Source organism: Balaenoptera ricei, chromosome 2, assembly GCF_028023285.1.
Source record: "Balaenoptera ricei isolate mBalRic1 chromosome 2, mBalRic1.hap2, whole genome shotgun sequence".
NCBI classification, from domain to species: Eukaryota; Metazoa; Chordata; class Mammalia; order Artiodactyla; family Balaenopteridae; genus Balaenoptera; species Balaenoptera ricei.
The window spans coordinates 95,890,885-95,917,930 of record NC_082640.1 but is presented as its reverse complement, the minus strand read 5'-3'; the positions used below and the strand labels follow the sequence as shown (position 1 = coordinate 95,917,930).

The 27,046-nt window shown below is 40.8% G+C and overlaps 1 protein-coding gene across 4 annotated transcripts in view; it reads left to right on the top strand.

The window, feature by feature from the left end:
- GALK2 (galactokinase 2) overlaps positions 1–27,046 on the top strand; it is a 140,027-nt gene that overhangs the window by 64,133 nt on the left and 48,848 nt on the right. For all 4 annotated transcript variants that reach the window (XM_059913323.1, XM_059913324.1, XM_059913325.1 and 1 more), the window contains 2 exons: positions 19,516–19,614; positions 21,104–21,256. In XM_059913323.1, the coding sequence (XP_059769306.1) occupies positions 19,516–19,614; positions 21,104–21,256 (252 nt within the window). The remainder of the gene's footprint in view (positions 1–19,515; positions 19,615–21,103; positions 21,257–27,046) is intronic.

Sequence of the window (27,046 nt, the reverse complement as noted above, 5' to 3'; positions counted from 1 at the left end):
CTGACATGAGCAGACGGCTGCCTGTCAGGTGCATGCTGTCTTGTGTGTATTAACCTTTTCTTCCTTCCCAGGTGGGTGGTGTTGATAGAAGTCAGAGTGGTCATTTGATCTTTTAGGATTCTCTAGTCATTAGTTGGTACATTATAGGAGAGAAAAGATAAACAGTGCTGCCCTTTGCTTGTAAGGCTGGTGCCTCACTTGCAGGAGGCAGACGGGTGGTTGTACTGCTGGCTACCGAACCATTCACGCGTTTGCTCGCTCAGTACCACCGTGTCAGTTGGCATGCTTCTGTGGGATGGCCATCTGGAACTGTGGGTTAAGTCTGTAGTCGTAAAACTGTTTAAGGGACGCCCTCCCCCCACTTCCCATCAGACCTAGATTTAAAGCTCCCTGGCCTTTCTGACCACAGTATAACCTCTAACTGCACTACTGGGCTTCTTACTTTGTATTGCAAGATGTTTCCCTCTAGACTCTGGTGAGGTCTTCAAGCACAGAGGCTATACCCTCCCTTTTTTTAAAAACTGAAGTATAGTTGCTGAACAATATTGTATAAGTTGCAGGTATGCAACATAGTGATTCACAGTTTTAAAAGGTTATACTCCATTTATAGTTATTATAAAACATTGACTATATTCCCCATGTTGTAGAGACTATCCTTTTTTTACTCTTTGGATCCCCAGTGTGCAGTCTGGTGCCTAACTGAATTAAGAAAAAAAATGTGATCTCATTTGCAACGTGCTAATTTGCTGGTGATAATGTAAATAATTATTTGGGCTTTTTATTTAGTATAATCACTTGAGAGTCTTATCAATTTTGCAACTAAACTTAATCCAGAGGATTTATTCATTTATCTGTGTTTATTGAAGAGTTATTATCTTCCAGGTAGGACTGATCTACCAAATAGCTCTCTTTCCTCTCCTATGGCTGATACCCATTCTGAGGAGATGGAATCTGTGCCACACTGGTTGTTAAAAATGTGACTGTAATTCCTGGTTCCAGGCATTTGTGCTAGGTGCTAGGTTGCTTAGTTGCTAATAGGCTTTGTCTGTCATATACATATATGAAAGCATGTCCCATAAATCTAAGCATGTGAATTAGCAGAATTGTCATAGTTATGGTACTAGTAAAGACTATCCCTCTTGGGACCCAGCTTGAACTTTATGAATTTTATCCCCTGCCTCTTACATTTTCAGGTGAAGGAGTTATTACATAGGGAGGTGTTCAAGGAGCAAAACAGGCAATGAAACTGGGCCTATTCCTATACTACATAATTGGCTACCCAAAATAGAGGTGTTTCTAAAGGTGTGAATTTCTTTTTATGGATGTGGAAACGTCTGTTTTATCCCCAGCTGTATTCTTCATACTTGTGTAAAGTCTCACGCTCTCTTAGTTTTATTTTCTGCTTCCTAATTTCCTCTCCACTGGAGAAAGGAGATGGGTATTATATAGCCTTTATATATAGTTATAAAGTAGTAAAGTGGGAGTTTTTGCTTGTTGACCAGAAATTTAAGATCAATTAAATATTTTCTAATTGTAGTGTGTTATAGTTAAAATATATAAGTATTGACTAAAAGTAATGGAAATGAGAATACGAACAGTTTTTAAGTGTGAGTTTCAGTCTTGAGAGCTAGTTGATGAGTTGGGGGTTCCTAGAGCTATAAACAGAAGTGGGAAGCGGCCACTGTCTCAAATGGGTGAAAATGTATTTTTAATAACTCCAGTTTTTTTGTGATTTCATCAAGAATGATTATGGATTCCTTGAAATTTAGTTTTCTTATTATAAAAGCAATGTATTTTCCTTATAGAACACTGGGAAATTTAAAAGTATGTTAAAGTTAAATTAAAAAATAACCTATAATCTTAACAACCAAAGATTGGACTCATTGTCATCTTGAGTACTGTGATGAAAATAAAATCTTATGAAAATATTACAGTTCAAGGAACCTACATTTAGTGCATGTGTTGATCCAATTAGCAAAATTTTATAGAATGTCTACTTTGTACCAGGCACTCTTCTAGGCACTAAAACAAAGTGCTTTCCCTCATGGAGTTTACATTTGATAGGGGGGAGACAGAAAATAAATGAAAAGGTAACATAAGATGGTAAAAGCCTTGAAGAAAGAAAGCAAGGTATGAGATGGAGAGTGGTAGGGGGTATTAATATATTTTAGGGGGATGGGGGAAAGTGTCTGATGAGGTGACATTTGAGCAGAGATTTCAGAGCAAGAGCATTCCAGGCTGAGGGAATGGTAGGTGGAAAGAACCTGGAGTGGTGTGGGATATTGATTTCTGGTTGGCTAATAATTATGGTCAACATTTATTTTGCACTATCTGTATTCTAGGTTTTTAAAATCTTTGCAACAACCCAATGAAATGAGTAATTATTATAACTCCCATTTTGCAGATGAGGAAACTTACATGCTTTAACCACTGTGTTATACTGATAAGTGCTATGATAGAGCAGAGAGTAAGAGTATGTAACTCGATTCTAGGAGGCCATGAAAATTTCCCAGAGGAGTTGCTGCTTGAATTTAGTCTCAGTGAAAGAGCAATCGGCCACAGTTATGAAAGTGAGAAGAGTATAGAATTCTGGTCTCATTTATCCCCCTGCTTTATCCCCAGAACCTGTAATAGTACCTTGCCGACAGTTGGCACTCAGTAAATGTTTGTTGAATGAATGAAGGTGGAACAGCATTTGCAAAGAGGCATAGAGCACATGGGATATTCAGAAAACTGAAATTAGTTTGACAGGAGCATGAACTATGTGTTAAAAGCAGCAGTAGCTTATGTTAGAAGAAATAAGCAGGGGTCAGATCATAAATCTGTTTTTATGAAAAGGCAGTGATGTATTTTGGCAGCACATATATACTAAAAATTGATAAGCTATGGAGGAGATGGTCTTGGAGCCTGGGGGAGGAGAAAATGTAATTGTGTGAATAGTTCTCTCTCTCTCTCTCTCTCTCTCTCTATATATATATATATATATATATATATATACATATATAAAACTATGAAACAGAATGTTTAAAATTGTTTGAATGTTTGAATATTCTTTGGGTTTCCGTGAAGATAAAATATTTTTGAGTGCAAATGTGAGTTATTAAGACTCTTGCATGCAAGGAAAAACAGCCCACTCAAGGGATAGGTCCTGGAATGCAAAGGTGAGTAAATCAGTTAGCCTTTGCTGTGTAATAAACCCTCCCAAAATGTAGTGATTTAAAACAACAACCATTTGGACTGGATTCAACTTGATAGTGCTTTTGCTTGTCTTGGCTGGGCTCATTCACACATCTGCTCTCAGCTGCTGGTTAGCTAGGCAGTACTGCTTCTGGGTTGGCTGCTTGTCAGCTGGGATGATAGAAGCAACTGGGCCACATGTCTCTCATCATCCACCAGGCTAGCTCAGGCTAGGGAATAGAAACAGGGAGGGGAAGGATTTGTGGCCATTTTGCAGTCTAAGATAGTGGTTAGAGCTGGATTTCAAGGATGGACAGAAACTTAAGTGTTAGGTTTGCCTCCGTCACTTGCCTTGCTCTCTTTTTCCTTGTCTGTTTCATTCCTCTCTATTTTCAGACCAGCTTCCTCTACTTTTCTGGTACACAGTAAAAAACACGACTGCTGACAACTTCTAAGATCATATGAACAGATCCAAATTAGCCCCCCCCCCCCCCCGCCAAACTGATTCTTTCTTTCCCCATTGGGAAGATTCCCTTGGAGAAGGGAATCTAGAAGGGAATCTGGTTAGTTTGCCTTTGGTACAGTACCCACCCCTGGATCTATGACCTGTAGTGGGGTGGGTGGGTTGGGTGCTTGTATGGGTGGGTGAGAAATGGCAGATTATAGTGTGTGAAGCTGGCATTCAAGATCTACATTGCTATAACCTTGGGATAGTTGGGTAGGGGGGGAATGAGAAAGAGGGGAAAGGGCAGTGCCCCCAGAAAACAGTTGAGATGAAGAGGGGATGGCTAGACATACTTCTCATAAGGGCCCACTACAGTCAGTTTTATAAATAATGTAGTAACTTCAGGGGCCTGAGAGTAGTGGCTGGGACCTTGGAACAAGAGGGATATGACCTATTTTTATAACATTTTTATAACACTTCTGATACCAAATGTGTGGGATTTTTCTGACACCAACCAATTCTCTAACTCTCCAGATACCAACTGGGTGTTCTACAATCCATTCAATTCAATTCAATTTTATCACTCCCTGGAGTTAGTGTCAGATCCTACAAGTTAAGGACTCAGTCCCACAAGACTGACCCCACTTCAGATGCCAGTTGCAAGTCTCAGGTTGTCACCTGTTCTTCTGATCAACCAGCTATAAAGTTGGGGGTTCCCACAACTCCCTCCTCAGGTTCAATCATTTTCTAGAATGACTCACAGAACTCAGGAAAGCTCTACACTTGCTACTGAGCTTGGTTTATTACAAACATTACAACTCAGGAAGAGCCAAATGGAAGAGGTGCATAGGAGAAGGTATTGGGTAAGGGAGATGCACAGAACTTCTATGCCTTGTTCACGTGTGCCACCTGCCAGTGCCTCGATGTGTTCACCAAATCAAAATTCTCTGAACCCTGTTGTTTAGGGGTTTTTATGGAGGTTTCATTCTGTAAGCACTATTGATTAAATCATGGGCTGTTGGTTATTGATTCAATTCTAGGCCCCTCCCCTCCCTGGGGGTGACAGTGGGGGTGGGGCAGGGGTGGGGGCTGAGACCCCCAATACTCTAGTCCATGCCTTGGTCTTTCTGGGGACCAGCCCCCATTCCGAAGCTATCTGGGAGCCCTTAGCCACCAGTCATCTCTCTAGCATATAAAAGACACTCATCACTCCAGAGATTCCAAGAGCTTTAGGCTTTGTGTGCCAGGAACTAGAACAAAAAATCAAATATTTATTTTTTATTATATCACAAAGGATAAGTTGGGGGTAGGGAGAGGAGACCTGAGAGTGCAAAGAAAGAAGTAGGATTCAATCACAGTTGGAGGGGCTGCAAAGGGTGGCTAGGAAGAAAAAGTAGATCCGTTCACCAGATGGGGGGAATTGAGAAGGGCTTTTTCTGGCAAAGATAGGGATTAAAGAGGAAGTGGGACGAATCCACAAGAAGCAAGGGCCTTCAGACATTCCTGTAACTGAAGACATGACTGCTTTGGCCTGACTCTGATGGGTTAGATTTTTAGCCTCATTAGAAAGGACTAGAGAATCCCAGCATAGTTTCAGGCTGAAGGTATTAGGAATCAGATTTTTCTACGCAAATTGTAAGCAACTTGTTAATATTTAATAAAAGGAGGAAAGCTGGATTCGTAAATAAACATTGGCCTATAAATTACCTATCTGTAGATTGCTATCTGAGATTTCCCCTACTATTAGTTTATTACTGTAAGTTAAAGTTTCTAAAAATTTTGGACCATGACTCATGTAAAACATGTTTTACATTGCAATGTAATATATAATACACATGGGCAAACATACTCTGAAAAGTTTCACAAAACAATACTTACCCTTTCTACCTGCAGTACTTTCCATTCCATTACCTTTCATTCCATTCCCTTCCCTTTTATTTAAAAAGCATATTTTGAACCACCAAATTGATTTCATAATTAGGTAATGGGTTGCTACCAATTGTTTGAAAACATTGCTCTAAGTGGTTTCCTAAAATTATGATGAGCTAAAAACCAGTATGGAGGAGAGGTATAGGAGCAAAGTTAAGGAGTAAAAGTCTTCTGTACCAGGGTCTCAGTTCAAGATAGGGAAACACCAATCCCTTCAATAATGGCAGCACACAGAAGTGTAAGGAAGAATGAACTCTAAATGAAGCAAAAGAGAGAAAGTGATATTTCACTCTCCAAGATGTGCCAATGTCATCACATGACTGAGTAGTGACTGAGCAGTTTCAGGGTTTTTATTTGGTACATATTCATTTCTTAGGTGCAGATTTTTGTCTTGAATATGGTAGATTAGTAGAACAAGATGTTGACGTCATATATTCATTTGTTCATTTATTCATTCATTTTCATCAGATAGGGTAGATACTAGAAATACAGAGGTGAACAGGCTTAGACAAATGGGAGAGACCAATGTTAAACAGACATACACAGATATCTATATACAGATTGTGATAAATGCTGTGAAGGAAATAGACTATGAGAAAGAAAAACAGGAAAAACCCAATTTATATGGGGAGGGATAGCTTTTAGGGAAGACCTCGTGGAGTAAGTTGAGATGTGAAAGCTGAGTTGGAGGTGTCAGGCAAAAATGACTTATTTTTCAAAGTAACTATGTCATATGTTGTCATAGGCACAAAGTATTCCAGAATGCTTTGAAGAGCTAAAACTTCAGCTGTAGGAATAAGTAGTATATCCTTCCAAAATAAGTGGAAGGAAAGACTCATGAAGTGAGGAGGGAAAGTGAGCAGAGCTGCCATCCAATGCACCGGTGGTCAGGATAGTCGCTAATGTTGCAGGCTGCTGTTTGGTCCAGTAGTGGAGAGTCCATTATCCACCTTGCAAAGCAGCCAAGGACCATCCTTACTGGTATCTCTTGGAAACGATCATTGTCTTTTTCTCCCCTTCTTTCCTACCACCCCCTTTTAGACAACGTTAGTGTCTCTTGTTCCATGTTTTGACAGTGTGTAAAGTGGATGTGTTTTGTGACAAATTACCTTACCAGTTGGGTACATCTCCTGGTCTAGGTTAGCTTCTGTTCCATTAGAAATTATTTACCCTTCTTTGAAACCTTCTGCCAATGGTTTGCTAAACTATTGGCTGGCATTTCTGTATTTACATCTGGGAGAGTGTTTCTATTTTCATCTTAGTCTTTTGTTGAACACAGTATTTCTGACATTTATAACTTTGGGGAGTGTCAGGAATGGTTATGTGTTGGGACTCAACAAGGAATGAAAATCTAGAGAAAGAAATTGCAATCAGACATTTATTTTCCAAAGGACAAGTTTTCTTGGTCAGTTTTTCTGCCTTTTGGATTAGATTCTAGATTGGCAATAAGATCGTCCATTCATGAAACCAGATATTGGGTCTTGGCACTACGTTTGGTTCTCTACACTGTGAGAGAACAGTGTGTTCTCTCTATTACCACACTGTGTGGTATAGAGCTCTGAATACATGTCCAAAATGCTGTGTAAAAGATCACATGAATCTGTCTCTAGCTGCCCTTGCATGGGATATGTCATGTGGTGCAGGGGGGGACCTAGTAGATTGCATGGAAGGTGGATGTAAGCTGCTGTGGTAGCCCCAAGTTGGCGTGTGACTGAAGGAGCCTCATGAAGATGAAGGATGGGGACTAGAGACGTGTCTGAGAATCCACATTTTGGGAGATAGGCCAGAATGGATATTCCTTACTGTTTTATGAAGTTTTTTTACTTCCCTCTCCCACCCCAAAAAGGGCAGGGAACCCTCTCTTTTTTGGAAATATGTTTTGAAGCAAGCAGGAGTTCCCTAAGTCAGAGCTGTACTGATCCTTTTGTCTCTAGGGCTTCTATTTTTATCTTCATCTTTTGTTGAATATAATATTTATAATATTTCCCATCTTGGGGAAGGCAAGGAAATCTATAGTTTACACAGCAGTTGAAGTTAAGGGGTTCCTGTGTCTGAAGCCCATATCTCAGGGGCCCTCTCCCTATGTGCTACTTATTGTAGTCACTTCCCAACCCAAGCAAAATTCTGCTCTTCAACATTCATAGAAGACAGTTTTTTAGCCTCCACTTGAATATCCCCAGTAATCTCATTGCTTCACAAATTAACTCTTCTCATTCTTGGACCATTTTAGTCATTGGAGAAATTTTTCTTATATTTAATCACAACCTACTCTTTCTATCTCAATCCCCAATTTTCTCCTTCTGTTGCTATTAGAGTGTTTCAAAGTTTAAGGAAGCTCTCCTGGCTCCTCACACATCTACTATTCTTTCACCAGTTCCTTCTGGAATATGGTCACAGGACCTCCTTGCCATTCTTAGTCTCCCTTGTTAGAATGTACTCTATCATTTTCATTGCCCTACTTAACATGACTATCCACCTGACGCCTGTTATGTCTCAATTTTTTCTTTTACTTGTACCAAGTGCCTATTTACTTTCTTTTGAAAAAAATTCTAGGAATTATACGACCAAGAATATTTATTCTATAAGGTTAATAACTTAGAAATTAAAAACCAGGGCAAAGGAAAGAAGAATGAAAGCACACCAACTGTTAATTACTAAGTATAATTGTTTTGTTTAACTGTATTTACTGAGATTACTGGAAGCCAAGGTAAAAAGGGAAACATAGTAATTTATATAGGTCTTGTGATCAGAATAGAGAAACCATTCCGGTTCTTCAGAGGAGGCAATGTTTTCTCTGGAGGTACTAAATTCTAAAATGCATTTCTCACATGGATTCTTTACAGCACACAAAGCATAATGAAAATGACCACTCCAGCAGTCTGAAAACAAATGCAAAAATGATGTTCATGTGACTGTTTCTTACAATGACCTATAGTAGATGCTCTTGACATAACGTTTGAGCACAGCTCAAATTTCCCTTGTAACAACTCTTTTAACACTCTTCACCATTTCCTGACCCTAAAGATTCTTCCCACTTCATGTTAAAGTCTTTGTGAATTGAATACTGTACACGTAAAATCTTTTCTCCCAGGCAAACGTGTCTGCCGAGTTATGGATTTGGTCAATCTAGATGATGATTCATGGGAGTTATTTTTTTCTCTTTGGGTTGGGTCCATTTCTGTACAATTGGAGTCATATGAGGAAAATTAACAGGTGTTAATTTGAACAGTTGTGCTGGGGGAAAAAGAATAGTTAATTATCTAATGCTCCCCCCACTCTTTACCTTCTCCCGGAGAGTCCAGATTGGCTTACAATCAGATTTCCTGCAGTCCGGACCTTGAGGGTGGGACAGGACAGTGCCGCTCAAAACTCCGCATGAAGAACCCTCCCCCGCCAAGGAGTGGGAGCCTCCCTCTGACCATGGGCAGGGATGTGCCGTTCCAGGACACACTTGCCAAACCACAGAGATTGCAGGCCTGCTGCCCATCCATTATTATCATCATTATTTCACATTCTTCAAAGGTCAGAGCCAAAACAAATGGTCTGCTAGCCAAGCGAGTGACACCAGCCTTTACCACAGGCGTGTGTAGGCCCCTTGGTATTTAGTAGCAGTGACTTGGGTCATGTTCTTGTCTGAGTCCATCAATCTGGCCAGGCCTCTGCCTCCTGCTGTCTTCCCACAACAACTTTTTTTTTGTTTTTTCAATTCTGTCTCACCTCCTCCCCTCTTCCTAATAATAGTTACCTTGGTATGTGTTTGCTGGCCTTTCTTTCTTTCTTTCGAATTTAAACAATGAAAGGGATTGAATTAATTGCGCTAGTGAGAGATAAAAGTATACACAGAAGGCTTTTGGGGGCTTCTGAATTTTGGGTTCCTGGCTCACCCTTGAAACTCCATTCCCCTTAGGGGTAAAGAATAGTATTGTGGTCGAAACCTTAGAGCCAAGATTCTGAGTTCAAATCCTGACTCTGCCCCTTACTAGTTGAATGATCTTGGGCAACTTAACCTCTCTAAACTTAACCTCTCTATGCTTCAGTTTCTGCATTACAAAATGCGTTTATTAATGAAAACTTCCCTCATGGATTTGAAATGTTACAGTTCATGAAAAGTGCTTAGAACAATGTCTGACTCAGTGTATTAGCTGCTATTACTATTATTAGGCTGCAGAAATCTTACCAAAATGTCAGCCTTATATTGAGATCCCTCTGGGTTGTGGCTGTTTGGGAGGGAGGTGTGTGGGATTGTATTTGGAGACGGATAACGGGAAAGCACTTCAAGCCCCAAACTGTCCAGCAAGGTGGATTTTTTTTCTTTCTAACCTGGGGATAAGATGGAGTGAAATTGTGATGACTCAGAAATATCTGCATCCTAGGGCCCTTTGGTCAACTCCGTTGTTCATTTTTACAGGAGGAATATTCAGTTCCGGGATGGATACATTTTGCTCCGTGTGCTTACCGGGGCCCACTGTCTAGGCACAGCCTCCATTTTTTGGGGCAGGGGGATAAGGTGACCTGGTGGACTTTGGAGCCAACCCTGTGAGGCTTTGACTCTTAGCTTAGGTTACTTTATTGATCTTTCCGAGCCTCAGTTTCCTTCTGTATAAAGTAGCAATTATAATTTTGACATTTCAGAGTCATTTTGGAGACTTAATAAGATACCACATATGAAATATCCTCATAGTATCTTGCCTTAGAAGACACGTGACATTTGTTAGCTTCCTTCCCTTTTTTCTTCCTATTCTTTCCTGTCTGCTTAATTTATTAAGAAAGCCCCAGTGAGGACTCCCCTGGTGGTCCAGTGGATAAGACACCGCGCTTCCACTGCAGGGAGTGCAAGTTCGATCCCTGGTCAGGGAAGTTCCACATACCGCGTGGTGCAGCCAAAAAAAAAAAAAAAAAATCCCAAGTGTAGGAAATTTTTTTAGAGGAGTGCTTTCAAATTTAATGTGACTACAAATCACCTGGGGCTCTTGTTAAGCTACAGATTCTGATTCAGCAGGTCTGGGGTGAGGCCCGAGTCTGTACTTCTAATCTGTCCCCCAGTGACACCATTGCTTTGTCTGAGGCCCTCACTTAGAGGACCACAGAGGGTACTGTTTTCTTTCCTCCCTTTGCATCTCATTATTACCTGTTGGATTCATGTTAGCATTTTTTTTTTTTTTTTTTTTATAGCTACTTTATTTATTTATTTATTATTTATTTTTGGCTGTGTTGGGTCTTCGGTTCGTGCGAGGGCTTTCTCTAGCTGCGGCAAGCGGGGGCCACTCTTCATCGCGGTGCGGGGACCGCTCTTCATCGCGGTGCGCGGGCCTTTCACCATCGCGGCCTCTCCCGCTGCGGGGCACAGGCTCCAGACGCGCAGGCTCAGCAGTTGTGGCTCACGGGCCCAGCCGCTCCGTGGCATGTGGGATCTTCCCAGACCAGAGCTCGAACCCGTGTCCCCTGCATTAGCAGGCAGATTCTCAACCACTGCGCCACCAGGGAAGCCCCATGTTAGCATTTTAATAGTCTTACCACACATATCTGCACATCCAGGATCGTCATTTATTCAAGGTTGTATGTTACAGGCACCTATGAAGGTTCTTCCTCATCCAATACAGGTAGCAATGGTTGAGATCTAGAAGAAACCTATCATAGATATTTTCTCATGTTCCCCATGGACCTGGAATCCCAAACTGTTTCACATAAAATGCAGTGTTCCTGCCTTGTTGAAGGTCTCCTCTCAGAATCTGGGCCCCTCCATGACTCAAGGTTGCAGGTCAGTTAGGTTAGGGAAGTGGTCCTTGTTCTTTCTTTACAGTTTGAAGGGAGATGACTTGAAGACTGTGCTTCTGCCCTCACTAAGCACCCCAGATATTTTGAGAGCCACATTGCCCAATTACTAGCCTTCTCCAGATTCATTAGATTATGTTCTCTTCAGTGTACACGGATGGAGGAGTCCACTTTTGTTCTTTTTTTGTGTGGGTGATATACACTTGTGAGTGCATACTCTTTGATGGTTCTAGATTTTAGCAGGTTTTTCAGATTTACTTTTGAGAATCCTCTTCAGTGTTGTTTCTTTGTGGTTGCTGATTTTTTTTAATATTTGAACTCCTCCTTTTTCCTTTCCTGCATTATTTACTGGAACTTTTCAGCCTGAACCATCAGAGTCAGTTGCATCTGCTATGTTCATTTGGGAACTGGCTGTCATTGTCCTCGGGCAACTTTTCTTGAAATAAAAAATATGAAAGTTACTAATCTCTTTGAGTTAGAGATGTGAAGAAGAAATAATAACCTCCTTCTTCTTCTTTTTCTAATTAAAGCAAGCCTACTTTTTTCCCCCCTTAGAACACTCCAAAGTGTCCACAAGTTAGAGTTTGGTCATCAGCCATGTTACAAAACAAAGCAAGTCTATATCAGTCTTTTTTAGATTTACCTTGGTGCTGTTTCATGAAGTTTCTCCTACTTGGCTGGGGTCTACCTAACAGGTTTGCCAATTTGGGGAAGAATTTGAAAATAGCCCCAAGTAAGAACCCAGGCATTTTGAAAGTTAAGGTGGAGAAGGATTGCAGGGGGAGAAAGTTGAGAAAATATTTGAGGCAAAGAAAAGTCAGAGGAGCCATTAACATTTTCACCTTATCTAGATATATCAGCCAGGGTCATGACAAGAAATAGACAGCACACTCATTAATCAAGGGCAATTTATTTCATAGCGAACTATTTCCAAAGGTGTAGTAGGTAATGAGGACTAGCTGTAGCTGAGCTGTCATGCCCTTGGGTCTGAAGGTGATCTTGGCAGCGTGACCTCACTCCCCCCTCCCTCATTCCCCATTTCCTGCCAGAGTCCTCTGTTGAAAAAACCCAGTGGGAAGCAGAGTGCACAGGAGCCTCTCGATATAGTTCATACTGGGCAGCCTCCTGGGCAGATAGTAGGATGGAGGTGGGTGGACAGCACATCTAGGGGGCAAATCATTGTCTGGCACACTAGTTATACACTTTCTTTTGAAAGACTTGTTCACCTGAAGACATTATCAATATTGTGAGCTCCTTGAGGGAAGGCACTGAGTGACCTGTCCACTTATCTGTAGGATGCTAGTATTTAAATGACTGTTGAGTGAATGAATGGGGCTGTTCATTTCCTTCTTTTCTCTTGCACTTGTCGGTGACCTACAATAGCTGCACGATGCTGTCTCGGTTAGGGTCTGTGTTCTTAACAGCAAGGCTTCCCATAGGAAAAGATTAACATTTTCTGTCTACATAATTATTCTACTTTTAACAATCTCATTAGTAAAACTGCTAAACAAAAATAAAGTTTACTGTATTGATATCTTGAAGTCTTTTGTATTTTTATTGTCTTTGTAATATTTTTATTGTCTTTATTAATGTCCAGTTTTAGCTAGGCAACACATTTATGAATCTTTAGCCCTTCTCAGTGACTATTAAACCTAACCCTGTTATTTCTGTTATTACTGGATCCCCACTGGTCAGCAGATGGGTACACTGTTTAATTTGGGAGGCCATGTGATTTTTGGTTCTTTCCCAGGCTGCGGCATCAAGGGAAGCAAAGGGCCCACACAAAGGGCTAAATTAGCCTCATTAACTATCTTCAGTAGCTTTAAAAGAAGATCCATGAATAATGCCAGGGTTCTCCTAACTGTCCAGAGGGCAGGAGTCAAAATAGAAATGAGTTTATTGGCTACAAACTTCGGAAAAATTTCTCATGTAGTCAGATTGTCTTCTGACAATCTGGAGATTGGAGGCGCCTGGGGTTCTTGACATGCTCAGGTGTAAGGACAGAAGAAAATATTGATACATTGGTGGGAGGGGAATGAGTCCCTTCTTCATTAGAGCTTTGCTGTTTTTGCCTGAGGGTTCTCAGATTGCCTGTGTTGGGGGGGGGAGGGGCTTGGGGGATAGGTGAAGTGGGTGGGCCTCAGAATCCCTCAGGCATCAGGGATCCGGTCCTCAAATTTGATTCGGTTTGTTCTTTTTTTTGTTGTTGTTATACACCAATGCTCACAGCAGCTCTATCTGCAATAGCCAAAAGCTAAAAACAACCCAAATGTCCGTCAAACGGCAAATGAACAAACAAACTGTGGTATAGGCATACAATGGAATACTACCAGCAGTATGAAGGGATGAACTACAAATGACATGGATGGATCTCAGAAAGAATTATGCTGCATGAAAGAACTCAGACACAAAAGAACACATTTTTTTCATTTACACAGAACTCTAGATAATGCAAGCTGATCTATGGTGACAGAAAGCAGGTCAGTGCCAGGGATAAGTGGGCTGGGGAGCCCAGGCTGTAATGCAGGAACGAGGGAGCACAAAAGGCCATTAGGAAACTTTTAGAGGTGATGGATAGGTGTTCACTATCTTGTGGTGATGCTTTGATGGGTGAATACATATGTCAAGCTTATTAAAATTTATACTAAATATGTGTATGTCACTTCTACCACAAAAAAGCTGTTAAAAAATAATAGAGTTCAGGTACACACGTCACCTCATTTTCCCTAATGTTAACAACTTATATATCCATAGTACAATTTTCAAAACCAGGAAATTAACATTGATACAATACTATTAACTATACTATAGACCTCATTCAAACCGCCAGTTTTCCTCCTAATGTTCTTTTTCTGTTCCAGGATCTAATCCAGGATTCTACATTGCATTTAATGGTCTCTCCTTAAGCTTTTCCAATCTGTGGCAGTTCCTCATTCTTTGTCTTCCATGACCCTGATACTATGATAAGTCCTGCTCAGTTATTTTGCAGTCAGTTATTTAGTACCTTCATATCTATCAATTTGGGTTTGTCAGATTTTTTTGTCATGATTAGATTGAGGTTATGCATTTTTTGGCAAGAATATCACAGAAGTGATGTGTCCTTCTTTATGCATTCTATCACGATGTTGATATATCTTATTACTAGTGATTTTAAACTTTATCATTTAGTTGACTTGCTGCCCGATAGATTTCTCCACTATTTTTCCTTTTGTAATCATAAGTATTTTGGAGTAATTTCTGTAACTGTTCTGTTTCTCTTCAAACTTTCATCCATTTATCCATTAGTGTATCTTGCCTGTAAGAATTGTTACTATGATGTTTGCCTAATAATTTTTTATTTTTTATTTATTGATTTTTTTAACATCTTTATTGGAGTATAATTGCTTTACAATGGTGTGTTAGTTTCTGCTGTATAACAAAGTGAATCAGCTATACGTATACATATATTCCCATATCTCCTCCCTCTTGCGTCTCCCTCCCTCCCACCCTCCCTATCCCACCCCTCTAGGTGGTCACAAAGCATGATTCGGTTTGTTCTGGAAGTTAACTTCCTATAGGCTTCTTTCCATACACTTTTGTTAATGTGTTTTTGACAGCTCCTTCTTATTCTCATGAAATCTCTTGATATTTTACATAATTCAAGTGTGTATGGAGTATTTAGTGTCTTTGCAGGTCACTCTGCCTGATTATAACTCTTGGAGCACATTTTACGGTTCTATTTCCAGTGTCCCCAAGGAAAGAAAGGGTGAGGGAGGCTCACATGTCTCCTTCACATCACCCAGAATGATAGGCATTCTCTGCTCCCTCCCGTTTACATCCCCTGCTGTTAAGGCCCCTCCATTAATGGTTCTCTGAGTTCAGGTCATGCCATCCCTGGCTAAGGCTATGGGCCTAGCACTGATTTTTGCTTATTGTCGGAGGCATGCAAGTTTTTCCTTAAACAAGATTTGAAATTAAAAAAAAATCTTTTGTGTCTAGTTTCTTCACATCTCATAACCATTTAGGATTTGACCTTTTTCCTTTTAGTATGGGGGTGAAGGGCTAGGGCCACTGGGGAAGCTGCCTGTGGGCCTGCAGTTGAAGTTTATACTACAGGCATGTTTTGTTTGGCAGGCAGGGACTCCCCCCTCCACGCCCCTTCCCCCCACCCCCAAATTTAGGCTCGGATGCTTTAAATGGAACACACATTCTCCTGTTTGTCTCAAGCTCCATTACACTTTATTGTTGAATTGGTTCTCTTAGGGACACCCAGAATCTTTTAAGTTCTCTCTTTCCCTGAACAGTTTTAAAAAAAAATTTTTTTTTTTTTTTTGGGCTGCACCTCGAGGCTTGGGGGATCTTAGTTCCCCAAACAGGGATTGAACCCAGGGCCATGAACCCAGGGCCATGAGAGTGAAAGCCTGGAATCCTAACCACTAGGCCACCAGGGAACTCCCCCTGAACAGTTCAAAAAATGGTCCTGAGTTCCAGATTAATTAAACCTGTTTTTACATTTGGCTTGGGATTTAGCTACTTACTTGTATAAATCAGATGATTCCTTATTCATTCTGTAAAAATAATAAAATTTAAAATTGTGTACTTCTTTAGAGTTTATGGGATGTTTTTATCTAATTCACTGGATCATCACAATAATCCCGTAGCCAGGGAGGTAGGTATTTTTCTCCATATTATGGACGGGAGGTAATATAGCCTGGTGATTAAGAGTATGGGCTCTGGGGTTAGACAAGTGGAGTTTGAATTTCAGCTTTAGTAATTACTAGCCTAGTCTCAGCTAATAAACCCACTCAGTTTCCTTGTCTGTAAAATGAGGAGGAGATACCTATCTTATAGGGTCATTGTGAGAAGTAAATGATTAATTCATACAAAGCAATTGGAACAGTACCTGGCATATAGTAAGTAGTCAATAAATTCTAACTGTGAAAACTATTATTGTTATTAATAGTATATGAAGAAATGGAAACTCAGAAAAGTTAAGCAATCTATCTAAAGTCACCTAGCTAGTTGGCAGGAGGGTTGGGGCTTTAATCAAGATTTGGAAGCTTCTGGTACTAGTTTCTTTCCTCTATATTTACCACTGAATTCCTCATGCATTCCGGGGGGACTGTACAATGAGTCATCCTTTCTTTCATCTTTCAACTTTCTTATCTTCATTTTCTTTTTGTTTCCTCCATTTAAAACTCATGGTTATTGTCTATCCAGTAATGAGATCCACATGTCAGAATTCAGCATGAGAGGTATCAGCAAAGTATAGGGATGTCTGCAGCCCTGCAGATGGACTCTCCTTGACACAGAGATGCTGGGGACTCCTGGGGTCCCTCTGAATTTCGTGGAGATAGGTAGTCTGGAAAAATTAACATATTTCTGTTAAAGTATACAGTTGTTGCCACACATTCAGAGGCTTTTAAAAACAATTAATAAGCATATACTTCTCGATGCCTTAGTTTCTTTCCTCTTAAGAGGGAGAATACTTAAATTTTGGTGATCTCATTTGTCATTTCACACCCCTCGGAGGTAGTGAAAAAAATAGGCTATGTTATTTGGTTATATTATTTGGCGGTGGGTAGGGGAGTAATAAAAGTCCAGTGTGAAAAGAACACAAACTTTGGAGTCAGGCAGATGAGGTTAAAATCCTGGCTTCTCCACTGTTTATGTCTCCAAGTCCCATTTCCCTCATCTGTATAATAAGGATAAGCAGAGAGTTGTTTGGAGGCCTAAAGGAGAGATAATGCCAGGTACTTAGCATGTAAGTATGACTGTTACTGCTGTTGTGGGGAGGTGACTTTTCACACTGGCCACTGTCACAGTTATGTAGGGACCCAGGTCTCCTCATTCCTCATGAATTGTGCGTGGACTTCTTCTCCTGGGTGTATTGTTTCTTTACATTTTAAAATCCAAGTATTTTGACCTTTTGGTTACTAATTTATTTTTAATGTGCCTATTATGGAAGGTTGCCGGTTCTGGTGCGTTCATTAGGCCACGCACAATGCCCATTACGTCAAAATACCAAGCTTACCTCGTGTCATGAGGCAAAATTAATGTTAGTGAATCCAACAAGGAATATGACACTTACAGGATCTATCAAATGATGTTTGGGCAGCTATTCTCAGAAAGTGAAAGCAGCGGGTGTTTATTGAGTATTTACTATGTGCTCGGCATTGTGTGAGGTAGGGGGCACAAAAGAAACACCAATTTTATCTGTCTCTCACAGGACTGACGATTTTCTGGGGTAGATAGATGTGATTGAAACCTGACACTATTAAAGAGCAATAATGAACACCATGTGATTCAATCTTATTAGTTAAGTGGGCTCTGGTCTGGGCACTGCATGGGCTCTCATAGACTGATGGGTAAACACACAAGGAAGGCCACACTTAAAGCATGGTTTGTTAAATGAGCATAGAGTTTTATACAGGGAGCACAGAAGAGGGATTATGTGGAGTGTGTGTGCCTTTGGGTGGTGGTGAGGGCTCCAAGGGAGAGGTGACACTTGGCTTAATCCTGATGACGAGTGGGGGATGCTGGAGAGAGGAGTACTGAGTGAGGAGGACAGGATTTCACAGTTTTAAAGGCACTGAGAGAGCCTGGAGGTGACGAGGAACAGCATTTTTCCGGTGGTCTGAGCCTAGGGTTTACGGGGTTAGTGGTGGGAGAGCAGGATGGAGGTGTGAGCAAGGGATAAGTCATTAGAGATGTTGTGTACCACAGTGAGAAGTATGATCGTCAAGGCATTGGCAACCAAGCAAGCAAGAGATGATTATATCAGTGCTTCAGAATGATCACTCTAGGGGGATCTTCTAGTAAAACAGGTAAGAAGTAAAGGCTTGAATCGAGTCTTAGAAGAAAAAGAAAATGAATGAATGAATAGTAGGGTAAGTGGATGATACTGTTAGTTTTGTGAGGGTTTAGAGAAGCAGGATGCCATGGTGGGAACAGTATTTGAGGAAGACTCTGTGATGGAGGAAGATTTGAGTGGACTTGCCCATAGTAGGTAGCCAGTAAGCCGGATATTGAATGGCAATAGGATTTATATGAGAGAAGACAGGAAATAATACCAGGTTACATAAATGTGTGAGATGGTCATGGAGACAAGTATAATTGGAAAAGAGTGGTAGATAATATGATTTCATGTGTAAACTGGTTGCACCTTTTGGAAAGCTTTGAAATGCCAGGTTGAGGAATTTGAACTTATTTCTAGGAAATAAGAAGCCATAGAAGGAATAGGAAGCCATAGAAGATTCTTAAATAGATATTTTGACATTTTCAGTTTGGGTTAGAAATGTGTTCATGTATTGGGCCTCTTCATCTTGATTGGAGGAAGGTGTGTCTGATGAGATGACACTAGTTCTGATTCTTACATTTAATGGAAAAGCCACAGAGGCAGCATTACTTTTGGACCAGGAAATAAGGTTGGATGACCTCACTTTGGCTGTGGGGAGACTGTGGAGTAGTCCACTGTTGGGAGACAAAGAGAGCTGAGGCAGAAATGAATGAGTGCCCATATGAGATTTTTGGTGATGCCAGTCTAGAGAGGGATGGAGCAAATAGAAAGATGGGAGAAACTGCTTGCCCTGTGGAGTCTTTTAGGGATAGCAAATACAGTCGGCCCTCCTTATATCTTCAGGTTCTGCATCTGCAGATTCAACCAACCATAGATCAAAAATATTCCAAAAAAAAAGTCCAGAAAGTTCCAAAAAGCAAAACTTGAATTTGCTGCACACTGGCAACTATTTACGCGGCATTCACATTGTATTTACAACTATTTACATAGTATTTACATTGTATTAAGTATTATAAGTAATCTAGAGATTATCTAAAGTATATGAGAGGATGTGCATAGGTTATGTGCAAGTACTTTGCCATATTATATACGGAACTTGAGCATCCTCAGATTTTGGTATCCCGTGGGGTCCTGGAACGAATCTCCTATGGGTACTGCGGGACGAGACTGTACACAACGTGCACAGTCAATATCTCATTCCAACTCATAGCAGACATTAATTGATCTTTGTATGTTTTCCTATTGAGCTTAATAGTAGTCTTGGAGTTCTTGTTAACCCAATGCTGCAGGCAGCTACCATCAGTTGATCAGAGCTGCACTGGAATTCAAACCCATATGTCATGTCTGGAGTAGGAAATGAATGAGCAATAGATTATGATATACTCACAGTGCAAATCAATTTTTACTTTTCCAGGTGGAACTTGCAGAAATCTGCGCCAAGAGTGAGCATTACATTGGCACTGAAGGAGGAGGGATGGACCAGTCCATATCATTTCTTGCAGAAGAAGGAACTGTAGGTGGCATTGAGCTATTTGGAAATATCCACCAGGGAATGTTCACCCAGAGAGGAAGGCCTTGAGATCCTCAGAGTGCTTTGCTTTTTTTTCTGGGCAGCCTATTCTATTAGGCTCTATTGTAGGATGGTATTTCTCAACTGCTTTGTAATTCAAGGCTATCACCAGTTCACTGGCTCTGTTTCATGTTGATCACCTCTCCCTTAAGCTTCCAGAATCATACCTCAGGTGTCTAGGTTTCTTTTTTTCCCCCTCCTTCTAATTCATTGTTAGTATGCGATTTCTCAACTCCCTAGTTATTGGGACCTCTTTTCTCGCTCTTGTCCCAAATCATTTCATCTCATGGCATTTTCATAATCTCCTGTTGGTTTTAAACCCAAATGTTAGTTCTCTTACCACATATATTCACTAGTCCTCTTTTTTGTAATTTACTCTATGGTATCATTTTTCTCTGTCAACATTTTTGGGGCTTTAGTGGTAGGGAAAAGAATGCTGACAGGAAGCCAGGAATGAATTCCTTAGCCAATACCACTTCCCCTTGGTTATCAACTCCCATAGACAGAGCAGAGGTTTTCATAGTTGCCATAAACTGACCATTTCCAAAATAGAAACAGACATTTCTTTAAAATCTTTTCTTAGTTTTCCATCAGATTCCTACAGGCTTGGCTATTTTCCAAGAATACCTGGATTTCTTCTTATTAAGAGTATTTGTTGTTGATTCCCCTAAGCCAACGACAGGAGGCATGAGGAAATTTGGTTTAATGCTAAGAAAATACTGTGGGTCTTTTGGATGAGACCTGACAAGCAGACATGATGGCAAGAGTCCTGTTGTTAACATAAGTTAGCTGTAGAGTCTGAAAAAAGTCCAAATTCTTTGGGCTTGCAAAGTACTTCATGGTCTGACCCCTGCTTTACCTGCCCTCCGCTCAGTTCTATCCTCTCACCATGCCTCATCCCTCAAACACTAAGCTCCAGCTAAATTGCAATACCCAAAGCTCTATTAACACCTCATATTATTTTTTGCCTGTGAACTTGCTTATACTCTTCCCTCTTCTTGACATCCTATTTGGGTAAAGAAACCCTCTGTCTGTCCTACTTTTGCTTATCCTTTAAGTCTCAGTTTAGATTTCCCTTTTTTTCAGAGGCGCCTACACTAGGCTATATCTGATCAGGTGCTACAACTGTGTTTCTATATAGTGCCCTGTGCTTTGCTACCCTTGTAACACAACCTGGCAGTGTATTTGACTACTTGACTGCCTTTCCCACTAGATTGTAATCTCTATGAGGGCAGGAACAGTGTCTGTCTTGTTCACTTTTGTATCTCCAGTGCCTAGTACAGTGCCTGGAGGTCAGTAAATAATATTTGAATGAATAAATGAATGCATTTTTGGGAAAAATTTTTACTAAGATAAATAAATACATAAGTGGTTAAACATTTTCTGAATTCTAATACATTATATCTCACCTGTCATTTTTTTTTCTCAATAGGCCAAGTTGATAGAATTTAGTCCTCTGAGGGCAACTGATGTGAAACTCCCAAGTGGAGCAGTGTTTGTGATTGCCAACAGTTGTGTGGAAATGAATAAAGCAGCAACTTCTCATTTCAATATCAGGGTGATGGAGTGTCGGCTGGCTGCAAAGGTATGAACTTGGCAAACTAGTGAAACTTGAAGTAGGCTTTCTCTTGTTCTTTTTCTCTTTGTTCCCTATTATTTTGTCTCTTTCCCTAAAATGTAGGGCAACATTCTGACTGCAGCAGTGTTCTAACTGAAGTTTTTTCGTACAGAGAAATTTGATTTCAAACTCAGGAGATAAATAAACGTATAGGTGTGCCTTGCAACCTCTAGCTATTTGGAAAGTATGTGAACTTCACAGTTGAGTCTTCTAGGGTGGCAATGGGGAGAAGAGGACAGCTCAGCTTATATCTGTGTAGTACAGGCCATGGGTTAGGTCTACAGGTGGAGAAAGATAGTTGGAGGTGATTGATGGGAGGTGACCATAACTAATCTTGTTTCTTCGACAAAAGTGATGATAGCCTCAACCCTCCGTCCTCTCACATGCACCATTGGCCATCACTGTTCCCTCTAAAAATGCAGGCTTGGTGTCTACTAGGGAAACGCACACCAGAAGGGAGTCTTGACAGTTCTCTGTTCCACAGCTTAAAAGACACTTGCTAGTCAAGCCTTAAATCTACTTAGGAAGTATTCACTGAATACCTGTTGTGCACTTAGCATGAAGATATACAAAAGGATACAGGACATAAGAATAGAGTAGAGAGTAAAGGTTAGGGGGATTTGAAACAGGAAATGGTTAGTATTTGATCAGGTGGTATGTAAACAGGTGCTCTAAAAAGTGGCACAGAAATTAAATGTTATGTAAGATCTAGAATGGCACATGTTATGATTTAAAAGTTGGAGAGAACTGAGGCTGGGAGCTGGGGAGTAGAATCTTGGTCAGGAGCTCTACCATGCTTTCTCCCAGTCATCCTTCAAATAGCAGGTAGCATGATGGTTTACAAATTTAAATCTGATCAGGTAGTTCCCCTGCTTAACACCTTTCAAAAGCTTTCCATTTCATGGGAATAAAGTCAAAAGTCCTTATCACTTCCTGGAGAGAACTGCAAGATCCGATGTGTACCTCATCCTCTTCCTCTCTTAGCATCCCTCAGTCCCATCACACTCTAGCCATGATGCTCATTCTCACCGCAGGGACTTTGTACATGCCCAGAATGCTCTCCCCGCAGCCCTCTAGGAAGTCTCAGCCTAAGTGTCCCTCAGGAAAGCCTTCCTTGACTTCCTTACTCCCAGACTAAGGTGGGACTAAGGGTATGATATTTATCACAGTTGTTTGATGTCCATCTCTTCTTTCTGACTTGATTTTACCTGAGGGCCAAGACTGTCCATCTTGTTAACTCTTATATCCCCAAGGCCTGGTATAGTGCTTAGGCTGAAGTAGGCACAGGGTAAACATGTGTTGAATAAATGAATAACTATTCCCTGGGTTACCTGCCCTGTCATATTTATTTTGCTCAATTTCACAATTTTTTACAAGTGCATAGGGTGTGCCTAGCACTGGACTAGATACCATGGAGCTGTGTAAGGTGCAGTTATCCCTTGGGCTGACATACCACTTTGCCCCTTACTCCCATCCCCTGAAGTTGTGAAGTTGGGAATGGATGAGCCGGAAAATAAAAGTTTTTTTTTTTTCTGGAAAATTTTAGTGTTAAACATTTTTTTTAAATCATGATTTAAGTGTTTTAAATATGCAATTTACTTATTCAGATAATTTCTAAAAATTCTGTGAAAGAAATGTTTCAATATTAAACTCTTCTGATCAGTGCATATATGAGAAGAAGTAGTGCAGTAAACTTTTCAATGTCAAAGGCTTCAGTGAATTTTTTTCCCTCTTAGGGCAAACTTCTTTCAGGAGATGGAAGAAATTAGTGTCTTATTTGTTTAAGGGCTTATTCTTGTTGACTTTTTATTTTGAGGTATATGAGTAAGTGCTGCCTTCCTGAGGAGACCTCAAACATACACAACAGTGTTTTCAGAGTTTTATCACGAAATTAGATATCATCTATGAGACCCATAGGTGAGCCAAAACAAGTATGAGATGTGTGAAATGGGTTCATACTGTAACGACGCTTTTCCAAAGATGCAAGAAGAAAATGAGAAATAAAATTGTGGTGCTGAAGCTCTGTAGTGAAAGTTGTCAGGATGGGAGAGGGAGGTGTCTATTGGGAGTGAACTAGAAAAAGGGCTTCTCTTTCTGGAGCAGTAGCTGAAAACCTTAATCCGCTGCAGAACCTTTTGTTCTTGAGGCTGTCTTCTGAGTTTAACTGTATAACTCCATGTGCATTTTAGAGGTACTTTGGTCAGTGAAATTGGCTTTTTGCCATACACTCCTCCCAGTTGATGTAGATAAAACACATTATTTTAAGTACTCTGAATTTTTCTCTCTTTTGAAATATGGAAGAGAGAAAATTGAAAGGCTTTATCAAGATGCAGAATGTTTTCTAAATTATGTTGTGCTGCAAATCATGAGAATCCAAGGTTATATACAAAAGGGAAATATAGATAAAACTGCTAATATAGGCTCTGCAGATAGATCTTGATGCCAAGAATATGCTCTTGCCTAGGGAATATAGGCTGGAATTCTGCTAAGCTTATTTTAATTACAGTATGGTGCCATTCTTCCGTTTTCAGCAACGTGTGAATGAATATAATTTTTGTTTGGAAATGGTCTCATTAAATCAGGAAATAAACTCTCATGTAAAAAAGTAAAGAAGCTTGTCTTAATCTGAATAAACTTGTTGCTTTCAGACAATAAAAATGAAGTGTTAGTGGAGAAATGACAGATCAGGATAGTTTTTTTTTTAAGAGTATTAGTCATTTTATTTTTATTTATTTATTTATTTATTTATGGCTATGTTGGGTCTTCGTTTCTGTGCGAGGGCTTTCTCTAGTTGTGGCAAGCAGGGGCCACTCTTCATCGCGGTGCGCGGGCCTCTCACTATCGCGGCCTCTCTTGTTGCGGAGCACAGGCTCCAGACGCGCAGGCTCAGTAGTTGTGGCTCACGGGCCCAGTTGCTCGGCGGCATGTGGGATCTTCCCAGACCAGGGCTCGAACCCGTGTCCCCTGCATTGGCAGGCAGATTTTCAACCACTGCGCCACCAGGGAAGCCCCCAGGATAGTTTTGAAAATGATTCTGATTAAGTAGAGCTCCACGTGGCAAAATTGTAATAAATAACACTTATTTTTCCTCTCCTCCTATTTCCCCAAGGTACCTTTTTGAAAAATGAGTACCTTTTGTATCTACTTAGCACAGGGAAGTACACTAAACCAATGAAGATGATTTTTCTTTGTTTTGCTTTAATGTTGATAATTTCTTCTGTTCTTAAGTCTCCTTTCTCTCCCTCTCTCTCTCTCTTCCTCCCTGCTCCTCTCTTTCTAACAGTTTCCCCAAACTAATTAATGCAGATTCATTAAAAGTCAGAGTCTTACAGAGGCATTTGAACTAAAATTTAAAACATTTCAAGGCAAACACAATAGAGATTTATAATTATTATTTGCGTAAATGATTCTCTTTTTTTTGAAATTTATTTTATTTATTTTTTTCTACAGCAGGTTCTTATTAGTTATCCATTTTATACATATTAGTGTATACATGTCAATCCCAGTCTCCCAGTTCATCACACCACCAAATGATTCTTTTAAGTGAAGCACATTTTTATGTTCTTAAATTAAAAAGGAGCCAGAAATCTTTAATGAGCACAACATTTTTCATATTTTATACATATTCAGTGGCTTAAACTTTTCCAGAATTGGGGGACTTCCCTGGTGGCACAGTGGTTAGGAATCTGCCTGCCAATGCAGGAGAGAGGTTTGGAGCCCTGGTCTGGGAGGATCCCAGATGCCACGGAGCAACCAACCCCGTGCGCCACAACTACTGAGCCTGTGCTCTAGAGCCTGCGAGCCACAGCTACTGAGCCCACGTGCCACAACTACTGAAGCCCACGCGCCTAGAGACCGTGCTCCGCAACAAGGGAAGCCACCGCAATGAGAAGTCCGTACACCACAACGAAGAGTAGCCCCCGCTCGCCACAACTAGAGAAAGCCCACGCACAGCAACGAAGACCCAACGCAGCCAAAAATTAACAAATTAAAAAAAAAAAAACTTTTCCAGAATTGCCTTATGTCGATAAAAAAGAGTATCCCTTAATTATATTGAGGGATAAAATGTGTGATGCTGATAATAAGTATTATGGGAAGTCAAAAAGGGAAGGGAAATTATGCTGTTGCATTTTGCATACCCTGAGCTCCTTGTGGCAACATGTGAAGCAACGAAGGAGAGGGTTTCATGTGGTCCTTTGACGCTTCAAGGAAAATTTACAGTGTGATTTTTTACAGAGCGTGTCTGGTCAGCGGCCATCACTCATCCAGTTTTTTTTTTTTTTTTTTTTTTTTTTTAGCTCCTGCCACTTAGTGGTCAATATGGAGCTTATTCTTTGTCGGGTGAGGAGAAGTGGGTATAATATTCTCAGGGCTTCTGCAGTTTTCTTGAATTTGAGTGGGGGAAAACCAAACACCCAGGAACGTAGCCAGTTTCATGCAGCCTATTGATTGAGTTGAGCTCACTCTGCCAGGATGCTGGCGTGGAGTATCCCAGGACGGTGAGTCCTGGCTGCACGCACACACTGGGGAGTAGGGTTGATGTGTTTAGTGGAACCAGGTGTAGCAGGACCTTGAGTGCTGTGCTGAGGATCACCCAGGCTTGGTCCTGGAAGTGCAAATGTTAGCAAGGTATTCTAGAAATGTTAAGCTGGCAGCAGGAGCTTTTGTTTGGTTGAAGAGAAGTGGGTCTTAAAGTGTCAGTGGGGATGGGATAACAAGAGAGGGATACGAAAGAAGCTCTGACTGCACCTAGTAAAGGGTCGGGTATAAGGCTCTCTGTGACTGGGTTTCTGTCTTCCTTTTGGCTTAAATGCCATGACTTTGAGGAATGAGCACCCTCCCCACTTCCATTATGTTAAATGCCCTTTTATATGCGCTTGCGACATCCTGTATTTTTCCATTATAGTAGTTTATCACAAATGGAGTAAGTTCTTCACTCTATAATTATTAATTGATGCCTGTCTCCTCGGGTTGACTCTGAGCCCCGTGCAGTCAGGAGCCGTGAGTGCTTCCTACACTGCAGTGAACACGCATGGCATGCAGACATGCGCACGTGAAGACTAAGTATTGGGTCGAAAAGGGCTGTAGTTTTAAGCTGAAATGATGGGTGGAAAGCATAGTGCTGCCCCTCATAGATATGGGGAAGGTAGGATGGAAGGTGATATGAAAGTGGGAGGTGATGATACATCCCCATGGAATTTTCTTATAAGTGGTTAGAAATTTGAGGTTGGAATGTTTCTCTTGGCTTGGACAATAGTCTTTCAACTATTTTGAGAGAATAGTTGAAACCAAGGACTGAGTTCAGTTTGCTGAGGGAGAGAATGTGGCAAGAGAAGAGCAGAGGGCTGGGGGTTAAATTTGGGAGATGGCTTCAATAATAATGAAAGGAGAAAACTGAGTCATGGGTGGAAATGTAAGGACCAGAGAGGTGAGAGGGAAACCGGGAAAATTCAGGGCTACACAGGCCAGTACAACAGGGAATCTGAAGAAGCTAGGTAGTGAAGAGTGCTGGCAGCCAGTGATTCATAAGGAATAAGAGGACTGAGAGAAATCCCATGGCTTTGGAAGTGGTTCTGGAGATAAGAAAGACCTTTGGGAGGCCATATTCAATAGTTAGAGTGGCCACTGAGGACCCAGAAGCAGTGACTATGGGTCACTGATTCTAGTTGTCGGACAGTAAAAGAGAAGGAGGAATTAAGAGCAGTAGCTTTAGGAATAAGAATTTTATGACAGGAAACACCTGTATACGTTTGAAGG